This window comes from Symphodus melops, assembly GCF_947650265.1.
Source record: "Symphodus melops genome assembly, chromosome: 1".
Taxonomy (NCBI): domain Eukaryota; kingdom Metazoa; phylum Chordata; class Actinopteri; order Labriformes; family Labridae; genus Symphodus; species Symphodus melops.
Window position 1 is genome coordinate 18788726 of NC_136691.1, and position 18172 is coordinate 18806897.

Sequence of the window (18172 nt, forward strand, 5' to 3'; positions counted from 1 at the left end):
AGTGTTTAAATCCCGCCTCAGCTCTCAGCCTGACGTTGGGCTGACACAGGATTTCCAGCATGGTCGGCTGCTCCTGAAGAGTTTACCGAGCCCTCTGAAGTAACACATGCGTGACTCACACTTTCTGAAGACCAACTAGGAAAACATAAGTGTTAGAAAACATAGTGAAATGTGACCTTTAAAGGCCTGATTTTCCAGTTCAGAAAACCCGTTAGGGAGCTCAACTAGTTTTACATCATTCTGAAATGTTTACTTTTATTAAGACAGACGACTGATCATTGGAAAGGTTTGAAACCATCACTATTAGATAAAACACTGCACACTATATGATCGAAGGAGCAGTCAATCAAAGTTCTTGTGATTATTTGTTCATTTAGATATTGGGGCAGAATAAGAACCATCACACTTCGCCAACAAATGGGAAATTTAAAAAAAATATAAACCACTTGTCTGCTTGGCTCTAACGATATTTATTGTGCCAACATAAATACAGCTTTATCGCATGCATGAATCCACACTAAACAGGGAGATTTCTTGAAAACTGCTGCATTTTTTATATTCAACCAAAGATTCAGTTCTATTTCTATCAAGAATTCTATTCGTTTATCAGGACAGATCATCCGTTACATAACAGTGCCCAAAGTAAGGCACAAGCACAAGAATGCTAAGAACTCTTGAGATAATGACTGCTGGTGTTGTACAGTGGCACTCTGAACTACACGTTTTTGTGTCATGAGAACAATGAAATCAAAGGATAAAGACAACCTGGCAGGTAAATCCAATATTCAAGACTGCCATCGAGTAAGGAACACAACAAAGATAGAACTTTACAACTTAAAGAAACATTTCTGCATCATCTCTTTGATGAAGACTCGTGAAGGTTGTCACTCCTCTGACTGCGTCTGAGAATCTGCAGAACCATCATTTATCTTCAAAGAGAGATGAGTGATCTTCGAAAGCTGATCCTCTAACGAAGGATGGAAGGAAAGAGAGTATCTTTATTCATTGCATGCAGAACACGATTTACACAGATCAACTTCTGAAATACAAACTAGCAGTATGTAGTAGTGAGTGGAAGCTGAATTTAACCAAATTAATCATATCACTTACCAAAACTATCGTCAGAAGAGGATGTTTCTTCCCCCATCACACCAGTGTTGAAATCCTAGAAAACCATCAACAAAGCTTAAGGCTGGTTCACACGGCAGGATTTTAAAATTGTCGGCAGATTTCCCAAACTTTAGAGAGCACACACATGGTGATAAATAATCTGAGGTTTTACAGTGTTGGTCGTACAGTGTGTGGTGTGCGGCCACACGGCAACATCAACACACCACACACGAGCCGATTTCACTCGCGAACGTCCCCCGATCAGACTGGAAATCTCGCAAAACCTCTCGAGATCAAACGTGATTCCAGAGTCAACAAACGGACGAAGAGGATGTAACAGGGATCGTTTGTGCTGTTTTTATCTGAAAAACACGTTTTAAAAAGAGGCGTCGGTCAAAGGAGCGGAGACAACGGGAGCATGAACTGTACTTGCTACATGATGATATGGAGGTGAGTAGTTGTTTTGCTGCCGGTGTTTCCTCGCTACACGCTTTCTGATTGGCTACGCGTCACAGTCAACAGGCTCGTGCTCGTTTTCTCCTCGGAGGGGAAACACCACACATGATGAGAGATCTGGCCAAAACAATCCAACATGTTGAATATCCCTGATTTGAGATCGGAGTGGTCCCGACATTCTTCCGACCAGACGAGAGCGTTCTGAACACACCACACACGGCAGGATGATCTTATAAGATTATCTTATGATGATCGGGGCGTCCTTAAGATTATCGGAAGGGGAGAATCGGGGCCAAAATCGGCGTAATTATCCTGCCGTGTGAACCAGGCTTTAGACAAGTGTTCTCATGTGCACTGGTAACATGGTTGTGACATCACTGGCAGCTAGCTGGAGTAGAACGTACAGTGTTCTCACAGAAGAGTGACTGACCTCTGGACTCTGACGGTCGTGAGAGTGAACATCAGAAACCTAGTTACTGTGATTACATGTTCAGTGGAATCATCATATAATCATCATAATCAGAGATGGGAAGCTCACAAGTGTCCTGACCCGACACCCAGCCTTACTGGACTCCTCTCTTACAGAACTGCCCATTGAAGAAAACATCGGAACATGTTCTTTTTGCGTCGATTATCCACAAAGTGTGCCGTTATATAATGGTAGGAAAAACACTAATAACACCAGGGTGTAAGTGCAAAGATGAACTATTTTGATGGTCAAATTAAATTAGCCCTCTTTCTTGTAAAAGTACTACACTGTCTAAAAGTCCCAATCACATTATTTGGGGCAACCTACGATCCTACTGAAGCCTGCATTCTTTCTAATAGCCAGCAGGGGGAGACTTCAGTGGTTGCAAAAACAACCAACATTTTTCACGAGTAGACTTTCTTTTCGTGAGTCTCCCAAACAGCTATCAGACCTCAGATGTTTAAAACCAGACTCAAATCTTAAAGGTGATAATAAATTAATGCCCGGTTCACACGGAAGGATTTTAAAATTGTCGGCCTGGTCCCAAATGGAGCAGAATCAATGACACAGCCAGTGACGCTTCATGTCTACCTGTGAAAAACAGGTTCTTACCACTGATGCTTATCGACGTGGAAAAAAAAAAAGGGTTGGGTTGAAAAAAACAAACGTGTTACATCGCCATGGCAACATCCGCTTCAAACCCCCCCCCAAAACATTCCATCTCCATGACAAAGGCTGAACATTTTAAAATCAAGTATCCAACTGTCGTGCTGTGACGCATTGAGAAATGGGACAGAACCAATCAAAAGATAGAAGGCGGGACATGACCTTATAGGGTGAATTTAATTTAACCGTTAGATTCACCACTTTAAATTGAATATTAGTTAGCGCCCTTGAGTACAGGATGAGTCATCAGACATTTAAAACGTTTAACAGAAAATAAAAACATGATTCTGGGCATATATTACCAAAAGAACATTCATCACAGAAACGTACTACTGTGAGCATGAGTTACTTATTTAACACGCATTTAGAAATCAAACTTTTGGAATTATGTTAGACACAAATCAGCCACTTCAGGCAACATCTCTCCCTGAAGGTTAAACCTCGGAGTGGGACAAGACGTGAACAGGGCGATGTATTATTCTCCTCCTCTGTGGATAGAGCGGTCACATCATTGCTCATAAAACATGTTGACTGTACATATTAGTAAAAACAGGTTTAAACCGACACCGTGGCAGTTTGCCTCATCACGACTCCTCACGGCGGTGCTTCTGCCATGAAGGGGAGTTAACTGAAGAGCCCAGAGAGAGAACGCTGGACAGCAGAGACAAAGAAAAGAAAGTAAGTGAAGCATGAGAAGAGGAGGGTTCATCCTGCACTGAACCTTTGAAGGGGCTTTCTGTAGTCTTGTCTTTATCAGATTTGGTCATGTATCATGTGGCTTATCTGTGATTCCCAGTCCTCGTAAACGGTTACCTCTTTTTGTTGGGGGGGTGTTTCCACCGTCTGCTCCCTGTCTTCTGTTTCTGTGTGTCTTGGGGATTCTTGAAAACACAAGTATTCATATCATCAGGCTTTCAAACCTACAGAATGTCTCTTTCTGCATCGCTGGTTACAGGGGGGGGGTGATACCTCTGCAGATGTCTGTCAGACAGATCTCCCCAACCAGACAGGTCACCTCTTCAACCAGGTCACACTGGAAAAAAGAGACACAGCAGCCTTTCACTTGTCAGTGTCACATGTTTGTTTTTTTTTGTTTTTTTTTTATGTGAATTGAGTGTTGATTTATCTCTTTTACCAGATCTGGACAGGAAATTGAGAAGACCTCCGGATCAGTTGGCAGAGCTGCAAACAAAAAACAGAGAACAACAACATCTAACCAAAGTAAACATGGCTTCAAAGTATGCAAATAGAAAATACAGCAACAGTCAAAAGTGTTTTAATTCAACCTTCATTTACAAACAAGGAAGACAACCGTACAAACCAGAAAGTGAATCTTCCTGCAGAGTCGCCGGCTCGTCTTCGGTCGTTGAGTTATTCTGAAAACAGAAGACAGCTCTGAGCACGTTTTGTTACACACACCCGCTCATTGGAAACTATGAGCTAATAATAACAGTGCATTCATATTCTCCACAGACAGATATCCTTACCTTGCTTTTCAAGGACTCACAGTCTACATCATGCTCTGAGGGAGCTTCTGTGAAGAGAATTACAAAATCAGACTTCAGATCTTCTTCATATGCTGTACATCTTTTTAGACCAAACAGGACCAAACTACGCGCAGAGACCTCTGGGATCAAGACGACCAATCGTGAACTGTTTGAGAGACGTTGAAGCTTGACGTTTGTAAATAATAAATCACACTCTGTAACCAGGTCTGCGGAATGTTTCATCGGCCTTTTATGGTGCGTTTAGTAGATTGTTGTTATTAGTTACTCACCGACTGATTGTTCATGACGAAGCTCTGTACAAGAAACCAGAGATCGTCTTTGGACCTAAGTTGAAGAAAATGTGAACTTTTTCAACCTCACATGCAACAGCAGCATAACGGTGCAGAAAGCAAATCTGTTTCAAACGATGTTTGACAGTTAATGTTCCTGATCAATGTCAAGCTAACAGAGATGGTTCTCTAAACCACCACCGACACATTCAAGAGTACACTCTGCTATTGGTCGTGCTTTTTAATGTTGTTATAGTAGTAGGATTAGTTCTTTGGAAATTTTAGTAGGACTTTAAAATCCAGTCTGAGTTTTAGAAAACCTGGGCAGAAACTCGGCATAAAAACCCTGAAGAAGCCAGTACCTGACTTTGGGAAACTGAGTGTGATGAAATTTACCATTTCCTGTTCTGCCATACATACGAGACAATCATCTGGTGTACTGGAGACTTCTCCATCACTTGGCTCATTTAGATCTGCAGTGCACATGATACACAACATGATGATGATGATGATGAAGATAAATAAAAAAAAACCCTGATGCACGCCACGCACTCTGTTTAACTTCACCTGTGCAGACATCGGTCAAACAGGCCTCTTCAGCAGAGCAGCTCCCTTCTTTCACTTCGTCATCCTGAGCAGCAAGAAAAGAGAGTCACGTATCAGAGGGGGAATGTGTGCAGGCTGAGTTTTACAAATGTGTTGGTAAAACTATTACCGGATATTGAGAAGAAGCAGTGCAGGGGTGTCGCTCTCTGGCAGCGTCAGCTCGAGGGTCTGCAGGGTCTGAAAGAGACGTGTTGCCTAAATGCTTCCGAGTGACTCCCTGCTCGTTAAGTATCACATTGGATGTGATCTACTTGATTAATAGAGCACACGTTTGCATTTCTTTAATATTCACAAAAGTAAACAACACAAGTAAACGCAGTGGGGAAATGTAAAGGTGTTTAAACCAGGAGCCATAATGTACATTACTGTTGTGTTTGTTTTGGCTGAATGACTTTGATGGGCTAACAATCACTTTTGATCATTTACACTAAAGTGTGGTTCCACAGTCTTTACCTGGTCAGTAGAGTAAGACATGACTAAGACAAAGGGGCAGATTTTATCTTGTATTTTTTTAACTGCAACGTCACAGTTTTGCACTTTGAATTGAAAAAACTTTATCAATCTCAAGTTTAATAAACAGTTGAAGCACTTCTGGACCTTGAAAACTAGCAGAATTAATCTGTTAGTGGGAACATATTCCTCGTCACTACAACATAAACATAAAGGCAAACAAACTATTTGTGAGAAAATGTACCTGAACAGTCGGCCTTGTGAAGACCCACCGTCTCCTCTTCAGTCATCACGTCACCCTGAACCAGAACAGATTATCCATCATTAGCCTGAGGAATGTGTTCACAGGTGACTGCCGTCAATACTTGACAAAAAACTATCATAAAGATGAGTGAGGGAGTTGAGAGGAAAAGGGAAATGATTGATCGTCATTGAACAAGGCTAAAGGAGGATTTGCTCTTGACAACATTACCTCGTCATTTGAAGTAACGCATGACGTATTTTCTTTTGGTTCATCACCTTCAGCAACAGAGTCCTGCCCCGAGTTAGTCTCTGTGAAGACCAGCACATTTACACTTTGTGTCAATCAGTTATTTCAACACAGTGCAACACGTTTCCCCAATTCAAAGAGAGCCTTACTGCCTATGAAGTAAGACACATTCTAGGTTTAGCTACCTAAAGGGGAAGGTTTCTTTAAAACGACATCGTCATTCCTTGCCCTGAAAATGTTGCCTGTTTACTTAATCACTCCCTTACCAGACGCAGGAAGCACACAGGAAGCCAGCACTAAATCAGTCTGATGCTACAAAAGATGACAGAACACACCAGTACATCAGAAACATTAAAACATCACGCCCGGGCAAATATGTCTATCCAATTCTTTTCTTCAAATGTATTTAATGAAACACAAAATGCCTACAGACTTTATGAAACTACGATCAGCACTAGGACTTTAGGACAGAACCAAGTGATACAGAGTTTGCCACATACATACATACCAGCTTCAAGTATTCAGACGTGTCCTCAACAATTTTACACACATCAAGGCTGTCACTTGGCCAAATGGCTTCACGGGCAATCTTCAGAAAATAAAACACATAGTTATGTCATCAAGTCTATCGACCAATAGTTGCCCAGGTCAGCTGGAGTACACATCATGTATATTCCACGTGTGCATTTGCATCATAATTTACCATTTTCACTGTTGTTGTGCTGCTTACAGAATCAGCCCTTTCTTTCTCCCCAGTTTCATGAGTTGACTCTGAAATTCAAAGTTAAAAAAACATTACAGCCTGGCGACATACAGTATGACCTCAGTTATGTTGTGATTGAAACAAACAAGAGAATATGAGCATGATACAACAGGTTTTTATGGAGTCATTTTCTACAATTGCATAATTTACAAATTACCGTAAATTCTGGACTATAAGCCGCTACTTTTTTCTCACACTTCGAGCACTGCGGCTTCTACTCCGGTGCGGCTAATGCATGGATTTTTTATGGGGGACAATGAGCTTCTGCCGCAAAAACATTTGACTTCGTCACGTCGGATCTTAATATCAGTCATTTTGCGCTTCATGCACGCACCCTCATGATGGAAAACACACGGAGAAATACATATGATGCAGCTTTCGAGTTAAAGGCGATCGACCTGGCTGTCAAAGAAGCTAACAGAGCTGCTGCACGTTAAGATGACACTGACAGCGACAACAGAGACTGAGGAAGTGAGTAATGAAGTCATTCTGAGGCAGTGAATGGATGGACTTTTTCTTGTGAAATATATTACGGTCATCTTTTTCATCAGCCGTGTTACAGACACCGTCGGCTAGGCTTCGTATTGTAACGGTTCATGTTGTAAAGTCAGTAGTTGATAATGTGTTCATAATTCCGATTATGTGGAGAGTCAGTGAATGCACCAGCGAGAACGTGTTGAGTGGCTGTATGAGAGAACGCTGGGGGAGAGAGTTGGATTGTTACGGCAAGTTATGTGTTGCTCTCTGCTGTAAACGGCGTGGTCACGGCCGACAGTGATCGGGTTATTAAAAGTTATTATTTGAACGCTCTCGTCGTCCTTTAACGTCCGTACGGACGCTACAGTATTTGCGGATGTTACCGGTAGCCTACGTCTGTGTAAATAGCTCTTGTTATAGCGTGGACACCTGCGGCTTATAATCAAGTGCGGCTTATATATGTACAAATACATTTATTTACTTATTTTTAGCCGGTGCGGCTTATATCCAGGTGCGCTCAATAGTACGGAATTTACGGTATTCATTTTAGAAGCTGCTTACTTTATGGGAGGCTTATAACTAAGAAACAAAGATGAAAAAAATAAATAAATAAATAAAATATTGCTTACCAGCAAAAATGGTGTCAAGGCTGCTTTCCATGTTGTCGACATGAACATTCCCAGGTGGAGACTCCAAGGCCGATGCTGTGATCCCCGATTCATCTTGCCCAGAAGTGTCCATCATCCAAACATTCTCCTTTTCTATCCCTGAGTTGGTTTCGGTAGATAACACGGTCATATCAAAGCTGCTTTCAATGTTGGAGGAATCAACCTCTCCGAGCTGTGACTCCAAGTCGGTTGTTTCGATCCCTGACTCGTCTATGGTCTCTGCAGGATTCTCATCTAACGGAGAATGTAAGTCGTCAGGTTCCAAAGTGTCTTCCTCGGTTTCAGGAACAAACATGGCTTCATTTATACCACCGTCAAATGTCAAAATGTCTTTTGGATAAATTAGAGACACCACCATAGTAGGGTCCATACACGTCCCTTCCTTGGAAACAGTACTTGTCAGGCTCTCTGTGGTTTTCAGTAAGACAGGTTCAGGGGTCTCATCGCCTTCACTGTAAATCTGATTTCTTTCTTCCTCCGCGGAAACATCTAGAGAGTCAGTTTGAACATTATCTGCAGAGCTTTTACTGTTCTTTGGACTACTTGCAAGTTTTGAGACCCCATTTTCAGTATGAGAGTTATTAGTCTCCTCTGCTCTCTGTTCTTCACGGTGGTCTCTTAGAGGGTCTGCACAAGTAACAGAAGCATCAATCTGTTTGTTTAGGTACTCTCGCTGCTTCTCTGTTGGCACAGTCTCTTCCACTGTGTGCTCACATTGCAGCGCTCTTTTGTCTGAATCCGTCGGCTCAACTGCAACAGGATTGTTTTCAGTCACGGAGCTCCTCCACCAGGTGGCCAGTGCCTCGTTCATCGTTTCACCTTCGCATTCTATCTGCACAACGTGCTTGACTTTACCGTCTTCTTTTGATACACGCGTGACGGTCAGCTGTAAGGTTTTGTCCACTGTGAGAGCCAACAGCTCATCTACTGCACCGCTGTCCCAGGATCCAGTTGAGGCATCCAAGCCTACCAGCTCACATAAAAATGCCTTTGGAGGACTTTGAGTCAGGTCATGGGGTATTTCTCTCACGTCTGATACGCTGACTTTGGACTTGTTTCCGTAATCCACAAAGGAAACAAACAGCTCGTCCCCTTCTTTGTCGATGACCTCTGCGCGGTACCAGAGATTATCATCTGAAAACAGAGCAATGCATGGGCTACCAGGGGAGAGAGAGCCTGGGTCTAGAACTTTGTGGTTGGCTGAATCCCCAACCTCTGCAACATTAAATGTTATCTTATCGAGCTCTTCTGAGTCTGCATGCTGACACCAAAACGTCTGATCTTCGTTTGTAGTTGTGATGTAGACTTCACACTGTTGCCCCTCTGAAAGCTCTTGTTTGGGGTAACAAAGAAAACAGGATTTCAGTGACTTGTCTAAGCTCTCTGGAAGCTGCTTGATGTCAGAGTTCTGGGCAGGTGCGTCTGTCAGTTCTTCAGGTTTTCCCGACTTCATTTCAGAACCATCAGTTGAACGTGTTGAAGGTACTTTACAAACGACATCCTCACCGCTGTCCGTAAGACTCACTTCCCACACAGATCCCGACTGCCTGATAAACAAGCACTTGAGCACCTTCTCTCCATTAGCACCACTGTCTTTTTTGAATGCCGACACCACTTCTGGATCAAGCACCTTCTCTTCTTCAAGAGTTAGTGCGTGGCTCAGCACACAGTGTGCGCTGTACATGGGAAGTTGCAAGAAGGAATTTTGCAGTCTGCCTATCGTGGAAACTGGCAAAACTGTCGTGTTTCCAAAGTCAACAAACTCAACAAGTACCATCGCGTTGCTATGAACTTCTTTTACAACTGCCCGGTACCATGATGAATCCTCTGCAAACTCTGCTTGAACAAGGTCATCCAGTTGCACATCTTTGACGTTGGTTTGGTTGTTGGATTTAGCATCATTGAGCTTTTCCACCAACGAGAAAATGTCATCCTCGTCTCTGACAAGTTGCACATAGAAACTCAGAGGGTTGTTGCAGTGGGAGATGTACACTTCTGCTTCCATGCCTGATGTAATAGACTGTGGAGGTAGTTCTGCAAGTTTAGGTAGTTTCCCAACATTGCTTTCCTCCTGAGATTCTGTGACAGGTGATTTGGACTTCACAAGCTCATTAGTTTCTGTAGGAAGAGTCACATTTCTTACTTTGATATGGGCAGCTGCTGCCTCAGAGCCATTTTCTTTATCACTCTGCGTCCTTTCACTTGCCTTCCTTTGGTGTGGCGTTTGATACAGTCTTAATGGTTCAGTTTTTACCTTCTGACCATTTTCACAAAGACTGCGAGGGGGCTTAGGTTCAGACTTTAGGTCCTTGTCAACATCCCTCCATTTATGTGCAGGTTTTGTGTCAGAAAGTTTTTTTCGGACGGTTTGCGTTTCAGTTTTCTCGGCCTGTTGTGGAACAACTTTCATACTCTTTGCCGCTGGATTTCTCGTAGTGTCCAGTGTCGTCCATCCCTGGTGAACAACCATCTTTTCTGAACGCTCCATCTCAATCGGAAACATCTTCTTGATTTTTGAATTTATTTGCGTGTTCCCATGATACAGCTCGACCTGCAGTTTACCATCAGGATCTCGAGCCACTACTAGAGCCCGAAATTTGCACTCCGTCACGTTTTTCTCAAACCAGCTGTTCATCTGACTGGGAACATCGGCGCAGACGTCAGAGAGTGTGCACACTAGTGCTTGCACAGGCACAGACATGATGTCATTAGCCTCTCTGGGAACTGGAAGCAAGTCCGATTTTTCCACCTCAATAGTGTCACCGTAATCCACAAAATGAACAAGAATCGCTGGCTTTGTGGCTTTGATCTGTCCTCTGTACCACTGCCCATCAGTATACTTTGCAAAGCATAAAGTTCCAAACACTTTTGGGAGCTTTACATTCTCAAGCTGACGACAGAGATTGCTAACTTTGACGTTGAGATCTTTTATCACATCAGCATTTCTCTCTAGCTGGCAATAGAACTGACTGACATTCTTCACACTTGTCACCGTGACCTGTTCCTCTGTTCCAATTTTAACATTGTGTGTAGAGAAGTAGTATGTGTCCAGGCGGAATGATGACCCAGCTGGTTTCTTGGGAGGTGCACTTTTAAGTAGGTTGACCATGCTGGTAGAGACACTCTCAAATGGAGTTTCTAGATCCACAATGTTGAAGACAATCTTCTGCTCACTGTACATAACAGCATAGATGGTACACTTCAAAATCACAAAGTTGGATTCAGCAGTTTGAACGAAGCTTTTGAACTTTGCCACTGCCTCCTCATTCCACTCATTTGTGGCAGATGTGGGGTCAACAGGATTTAAGAGACTGCATCGAAAAGCTTGTCCTTGAAGAGTGAGAAATTGTGGGCAGATCCCCCGCAGGTCATAGAGGGAGACAGTTTCTGTCTGGCCATAGTCAACAAACAAGACATCCACATGAGGTGTTTCATGTCGTTGAATGACAAGGGCCCTGTACCACATTCTGTTAAGTGGGTGGCGAGCGACACAAGCTAGTTCTACAGGAGGCTGAAACTTGCTGCCTTCGTAGTAAGACTGCATGTCATGCATGAGCAATTTCAGAAATCCAGCATTCTGTACTAGCTGGCACCAAAAGTCGTTTGGGCTTTCGATGAAGGACACACAGACATCTAGGACACTTCCAGTAGGAAACATGTTCTCCTTGAAGGTAGGAGTTCTTAGATTACTGGCAAGGCCCACTGCATTTGTGGTCTGGGAAGAAGATCCACTGTTGATGTGTACTGCCATAAGCCTGGCATCTGGAAGTTGTACAGTTGGAAGAATAGCAGTTTGCGCTGGCATTTTGGCTTTGAGAGGTCTCGGTGTCTTTGCCATTTCAGCATGATTATAACTACACATCAATGCAGCAAGATCTTTTTCTCCCTTGGCTTCAGGATCTGCTAGTTGGACAGCATAGTTGTCATCATGTTTAGCCGTCACGTGTACATTTAGTACTTTGTCTTTTACTGATGTGTTGAAAAAGTCACTGTCGCTGGGACTCCATTTTTCATCCTTTGGCCTGACACCCGCCAATGTGCATTTCAATGCCAGGCATGGCAGCTTTCTGAACTTGTCAGGAAGCATCCTGATGTGACTCCTATCAACAACTTCGGTGTTTCCATAATCAACAAAAAACACCTTGATTTTTGTCTCACCAACTTCAGTAACAGTTGCTCTGTAGAAGTCACCATCTTCTGCCTTGGAAGCACAGTAGAGGCCAACAGTGGGATTTCTTACATCTGTATCCACTGAATCTTTGTACAGATGGTAGATTTCATCCATCAGTTCATTCAGCTCATTTGCATAGTTTGTGGTTTGGATCCAGAATTCTGATGGGTCAGATACATGCATGACAACTGCAGCATGTGAGGAGTTGAGGGACAGGTCTTCAGCTGGAAACTTCTGTACGACTCCTTTCCTTTCTTCCTTTTCCAACATCGTGTTTTGATATCCATCTGGTGATGGTGGATGCTGGCGCCTGTATGGAGTGTTACAGATGGTATAATCTTCAAGCGTTTTTTCACTTTCTAGGGAACAGCTCAAGTTTGAACTAAACAGTTTGTTAATGTTGGTGTTCTCATCCCCATAGAGTGTGACATAGTAAACGCCCTCAGAGATGCTTTGGTACTCGAATTTGGCAATCAATGTCTTGCTCAGAAGGAGTGTTCTGAGATAGTCAATTTGCCTGGTTGTCCAGCCAACTCCTTTGTCAATGAGTCCATGGAGGGAGCAAATATAAGTAACTACAGGCATCCTGAAGAACTCTGTAGCCAATGATCTGACATTCTCCACTTGCACAAACTTCTTTGTTCCATAGTCAACATTCAACACTTCCACTACTTGGTTGTTTGGGAATATCTGTTGAAGAACAGAGCGGTACCATCTGCCATCACTTCCCCTTGCAGCACATGGAAACCCAATCATTTCTGGACCTATAACACAATTGGTCTTTCTTCCCTCACAACACTGTGTGATCTGTTCTGAGAGTTTCCTCAACTCTTGAGAGAACACCTTCAACTGGCAAAAAATCCTCAGAGGATTTGTCACGTCTGTGACTATGACCGTCTCCACTGTTCCTGCTTGCAGCTCTGGGAACATAAATTGGTCCCGTTTGTGCAGTTTCTCAACCTCCAGCACTGAACTAAGCCCATTCCCTTGAGGCCTTTGAGTTTCACTTTGGGACTGTAGCGACAAAAGGACATATTCGTGGAACACCTCTGGAGACAGCTTCTTTGCAATTCCCATCTCATACATTTCTTTGGAAACGCAAGGGATGTGCAGTAGAAATGCTCGGTGTGACAACAAAACATCTTGCACGTATGCCTTGACAGACTTTCCAGAGAGTGATTTCAGAAATTCCAGAGCCACTGGAGACCATCTGTTCTCAGGTGAGAGTGGGAGAACATTGGCTAGCACACAAAATTCCACTTCAGGTGGGAGGTGAAAGTGCTTCTTGTTACCCCATGCAAGCTTATTGGAGGAGGTGTTTAACGTAACCCCTTTGTCAATGAGGAACACACTGTAGTTCGAGCCATTTCTTGACACTATGCGGGACCTATACCAAGTGCCGTCAATCTGAACCAAGCACTGGTCACCAGAATTTCCTTCAGACGCTAATAAAGTGTTTTCAGGGTACTGAATTTCTTTGGCCAGGCACTCGTACTCTGCAGCCTTCCCCTGGCTAAATTTCCCCCAGAACTCCACAAGCACACAAAGGGGATGCAGGTGGACTTTGGTTATGAGGATTGTTACGTCTGATCCTTTTGTAGGGAGTCCTAATATTGAAGTCATTTTGAAGATTTCATGAACTTAAGCTGCCCATCATTTGTCAGCTTTCATCAAGGCTTGGGGGCACCGGATGTTATCTGTAAAACATGTAAACAAACAGGCACAAACAATGATGCACATTAAAACGACAATAACAGTTTACATGTGGTTCATGTTTCAATGGGTTAGGTGCACTTCTAAAAATATTTAGGTAAAACTACACACACTAATTACTTTCTAGAGCCCAAACTAAGTATTAAACTATTTTATTTAAAAAGATTTAATGACTGGATGTCATTTTACTCACACTAAAACATGTATTTCATGGGATTTTCTACATTTAAAAGACATTGCTAATGTAAGCCATACTCTTAAATCTATTCCAGTTAAGAATGTGACTTATTTAAACTTTGGAACAGGGTTGCTAGTTCCCAATTGCTTGTGGTATTGAGTGCTACCGAAGGGTAGACTCAGACTTTTTGTTCACAGCTTTGATGAGTTAATGTCAAGAAAATTAATAATAAATCCATAATAAAAACTACAAGCTCAATGTGCAATACCAAACAAATCGACAAACAGATTGTAACATGCCACAAGCAGAGGGCAGGCTTGTGTTCTTTGCTAAAAACACTTTGAAAGACAATATTTACCTACTGCCCTTCTTGTGGAGACATTAATTGTGCAGTGACTAAAAAAATAAAGAGAGTGTGTGTGTAAGTGAGAGAGAGCAAAAGAGACAGAGAGAGACAGAGTGTGTGTGTGTGTGTGTGTGTGTGTGTGTGTGTGTGTGTGCGCGCAAGTGTGAGAGAGAGCGAGAGAGTGAGTAAAGAAGTGAGTGTGTGGGAGATAAGGCTTAATATATTCAAAGTACAAATATTTAATGGAATTTAAAAACTGAAAGAAGATCCAGATATAGAAATTAATATTCCAGGAAAATATACAACTAGCACAAATGAATTCCTACCCTCATAATTACATTGCATGCATTTAATTATTACAGGTACCACACAAAAGTTACCACAGAAACATTGTACTATATATTAAAAGTTGTCTCTAACAAGCAAAGGGCACAGCTGCTGCAACAGACGAAGAAAAAGATCATCAGTGATCTGGAGCTATGATAGGTTATAGTGAGGAAAAGAATATATGATGCTGAACAGAAAACAGAGCTAGTTATCTGTCTACAAGTTATCTGGAGCCACACTCTACGTACCAGCAGACTGCACTGGGTATGCAGTAGCAGTGACAGCGGGCCCGGTGCTGAACGAGATCAGTAAACTGCTGCTCTAAAAGTGTCGGCTATAGACCGGCACAGGAATGAGCCCGAAAACCCAGAAGTGAGTTAGTTAGCATGTAAGCGCCATGGGTTCCTAACTCTAAAAGTCAATGGGGATTTTGAACGGGTTTGTGGTTAGACGTCTGAAATAAAGTCTGTGGTTTACACAAGCTTAAGAGATGTGGACAGAATAGTACTATATTATACAAAGGCTTTATGAGACAACAATATGCAGAACCCACTTCAGCTGATTTTCTGTTCTTATGATTGAGAAGAGTGCACTCTCACTCCGAACACAAAGCACAGAGCAGAGAGAGGTTGTATTTAATTAAGGTTTTATGCTTTGAGACAAAACCATATATTAGCTTATTTTGTTGTGTGTAAGTAAAAAATATACATATAACTATTAGTACGTGCATGGTTGTGTGGTTTGCCCTCTTGTGCCCAAAATGGGTAAAATAGACTTTTTTAGGATGAATATTCAAGACATTTCAGGCCAATTTTGACAGCAACATATAATATAAATATATATAACACAAAATCATAGTCTGAGTGGCTCCAGATTTAACATGAAGGTAATTGCAGGTAACAGGTCGGGTTTTGGAACCTTACAGCTACAGGCTGATGAGGGTCTGTAAAACTGGACCCGTGCAGGACTCTCATCTGGATGTATTGCAATTTTTCCTTTATTGTTGTGCGTGTTAAATTAGGATACAGGACAGCCCAGTAGCAGTACCAAGTTTAAAACAAATCACATCAGTTTGAACTACCTGGGACTCACACAACCCTGAAGTGCCATGTGCTGCAGTTGTAGCCACTAAAAAGATACGTATTGCAGCACGTCACACTGCACATGTATCTCCAGTGTTAACCAGCACATTGATGAGCTGGCATTGATATAAATGCATCTAAAAGCCAATCATATAACTGCATACATGTCGAGAGCATACAGGCAGAATTGTCTGTAGCAGTGTGTGCATGCTTCCAGATAGAAGATACACATACTTTTCATGCAGAGCTGTTGCAATTAATCACAATTAATATTCAAACAGGCCCCGTTAAAGTCAAACCTGTAAAGTTTGAGTATTGTAATTAAGTCACAAAAAATTGTAGGATTGAGTGATTTAGTTATTTTGCCTCACTTGAATTCACATTTTTCTGAACAGGAAATCATGCAAACCCTATTCCTTCCATCACTTTCTGCCACACTCTTACAACCAGTTGAAACTAAAACAGCAAACAGATGTTTAAACTGCTTTCAAAGATGTCTTTAAGAGAAGTGGAGGGAAAACACAGCCACATACCAAATGAGTCACCTTGTGTCTCTCTTTGTGACGGTCACGGTGATGAAGTCTCTGGCACAAGTCTTAACACAAAGAGCAGAGGGAAATCTGAAATCAAGAGAACTGTTATCATTAAATCAAACACGTTCAATATGCTTTGGGTTATCTCAGCTTTCTTGATGGCCAGTACTGATCATTTTAGCATAAGTTTGTCTTAAAAACAGAGTGTACGGTCGAGTTGAAGTCATGATCATTAAACTAACTCTATAAGAGGATTCATATAAGAGTCAAAGGACACATCAGCTTACTTCTCTGAGACCATGATCGTTTGTTCACTTAGCTTGATAAAAATCAGTAAGAGAGATAATAACTGATCGAAAAACTCTGCTATCAAATGAGGAATAATAAATCATCAATCAACAAACCTATCAACTATAACAAATATTGATTACACATAGATCTGCTGTGGGGGGATCTTACAACATCTACACTACTGAACCATTATAGTTCAGTTAAAATGACGGAAATTCAGAGGAGGCGGACATTAAAAAAAAAAACATTTACATATCATTGAAAATAATGACAAACTTTATTTTATTAAATAAAGAAAGAAAGAGATACAGCTCTTTGAACTACTTTACATTAACATGGAGATGTATTTAAGAGCAATTCAACTGAGTCAATAAAAAACAAACTGTAATCAAAAAATTCATCAACAGATACCTTAGACGATAACTAATCTATCACTTAACTAACCAGCTATAATATCGATGCGTCAACGTTATTTGATGGTAACTTTAACTTTTATTCACAAACCGTTTTCAGTTAACGGTTATGATATATAAAGTTAAGCTAATGTCGCTAACGTCTTCTTTATCAATTAGTGCTATCAAACACTTCCGACTACAGGTGCTGAAACAGGTTTAAATATGTCACCACTCACCTCTTCTCTTTAACTCCGCGTGCTCTGCCAGCTGAACGTGCCCAGGTAAACTAAGCAGGTAAATCCAGCGGGGAGCCGCCGCGGTGCTAACGTCCCTCCAACCGCCAAAACTGCTCTCCAGCCGTGTATCTGCTCTGTTGTGACAGATGATCCGTCTGTTTGGCTCAAGAAAATATATTTTTTTATCAAAGCGACAAATTACACAAAGAAGAAAAAAAAACACCACAGCACACCGAGGTTAGTGACGTTAGTTATCAACTAGCGTTAACGAGCCTCGAGTCACGCGCGTGCAGAAAGATAACTTTTTTTTCTCTCCTGATCCGGAAGTGACTTTCACGTCTGACGATCAAATATGAGGGCATTGACGAAATATGAACATTTTTTTCTATTTTTATTCTGATTTTAAACGATACAAATACATTGTTTTAATATTTAATGAAAAGTGATGATCAACTATAAGCAGGTTTAAGAACTTTTCCTCAGAGGAAAGCTTGATCAAAAAGGGCTGAAATAGACATACACACAATAAAGACAAACTAGTTTAAACATTACATATTAAAGAGAAGACTAAACGAAAGCAGCTTAAATACAAACAACACGTTTTAAATAAAGATAATAATGAACGTTACAGTGCAGTGTTACAAAGTTTCAAATAGCATATATATTTTCTTGCCTGTACTGGTTATGTGCATTTCTTAACCAGTACAGTAGGAAGACTTAATGAAACCTGCTGATAATAATTAGCAAAGGAGCAGATACACTGAGAGAAACTGAGGACATCAGTTCAAATTGTTTGTAAAATTAGTCTATTTTTAATTGCACCGGTTTCACTTACAAAGCTCTAAACGGTCAGGCACCATCCTATCTTAAAGAGTTAATTGTACCGTACTATCCGACAAGAGCATTATGTTCCCAGAATGCAGGCCTGCTCGTGGTACCTATAGTCTCTAAAAGTACTAGGCACCGCT

At 41.7% G+C, this 18172-nt stretch overlaps 2 protein-coding genes and 1 long non-coding RNA gene across 5 annotated transcripts in view; 1 reads left to right on the plus strand and 2 right to left on the minus strand.

Moving 5' to 3' along the window:
- The window catches only part of LOC306830190, a 332171-nt gene that overhangs the window by 167526 nt on the left and 146473 nt on the right, over window positions 1-18172 (plus strand). The gene's annotated exons all lie outside the window — the stretch shown is intronic.
- LOC306839820 (uncharacterized protein) lies at window positions 455-6155 on the minus strand. 3 transcript variants are annotated; one of them, XM_079368727.1, is made up of 13 exons: window positions 6007-6155; window positions 5779-5833; window positions 5194-5261; window positions 5031-5109; window positions 4875-4951; window positions 4479-4533; window positions 4189-4235; window positions 4023-4077; window positions 3837-3883; window positions 3671-3734; window positions 3515-3582; window positions 1111-1165; window positions 455-967 (listed from the first exon to the last, which is right to left on the minus strand). In XM_079368727.1, the coding sequence occupies exons 2-13, from the start codon at window positions 5822-5824 to the stop codon at window positions 885-887; spliced, it is 744 nt and encodes a 247-aa protein (XP_079224853.1). In that variant the 5' UTR covers window positions 5825-5833; window positions 6007-6155; the 3' UTR covers window positions 455-884. The 3 variants fall into 3 exon arrangements, with proteins under 3 accessions (XP_079224853.1, XP_079224852.1, XP_079224851.1); XM_079368726.1 differs by having other exon boundaries at window positions 5046-5109; window positions 5194-5279; XM_079368725.1 differs by having other exon boundaries at window positions 5194-5279.
- Window positions 6603-17505, minus strand: tdrd6a (tudor domain containing 6a; the record flags this gene model as incomplete). Its single annotated transcript, XM_079358760.1, has 4 exons — window positions 17205-17505; window positions 16283-16369; window positions 7894-13800; window positions 6603-6613 (listed from the first exon to the last, which is right to left on the minus strand). Exons 3-4 carry the CDS (start codon window positions 13724-13726, stop codon window positions 6603-6605), a joined length of 5844 nt encoding a protein of 1947 aa, XP_079214886.1. The 5' UTR covers window positions 13727-13800; window positions 16283-16369; window positions 17205-17505.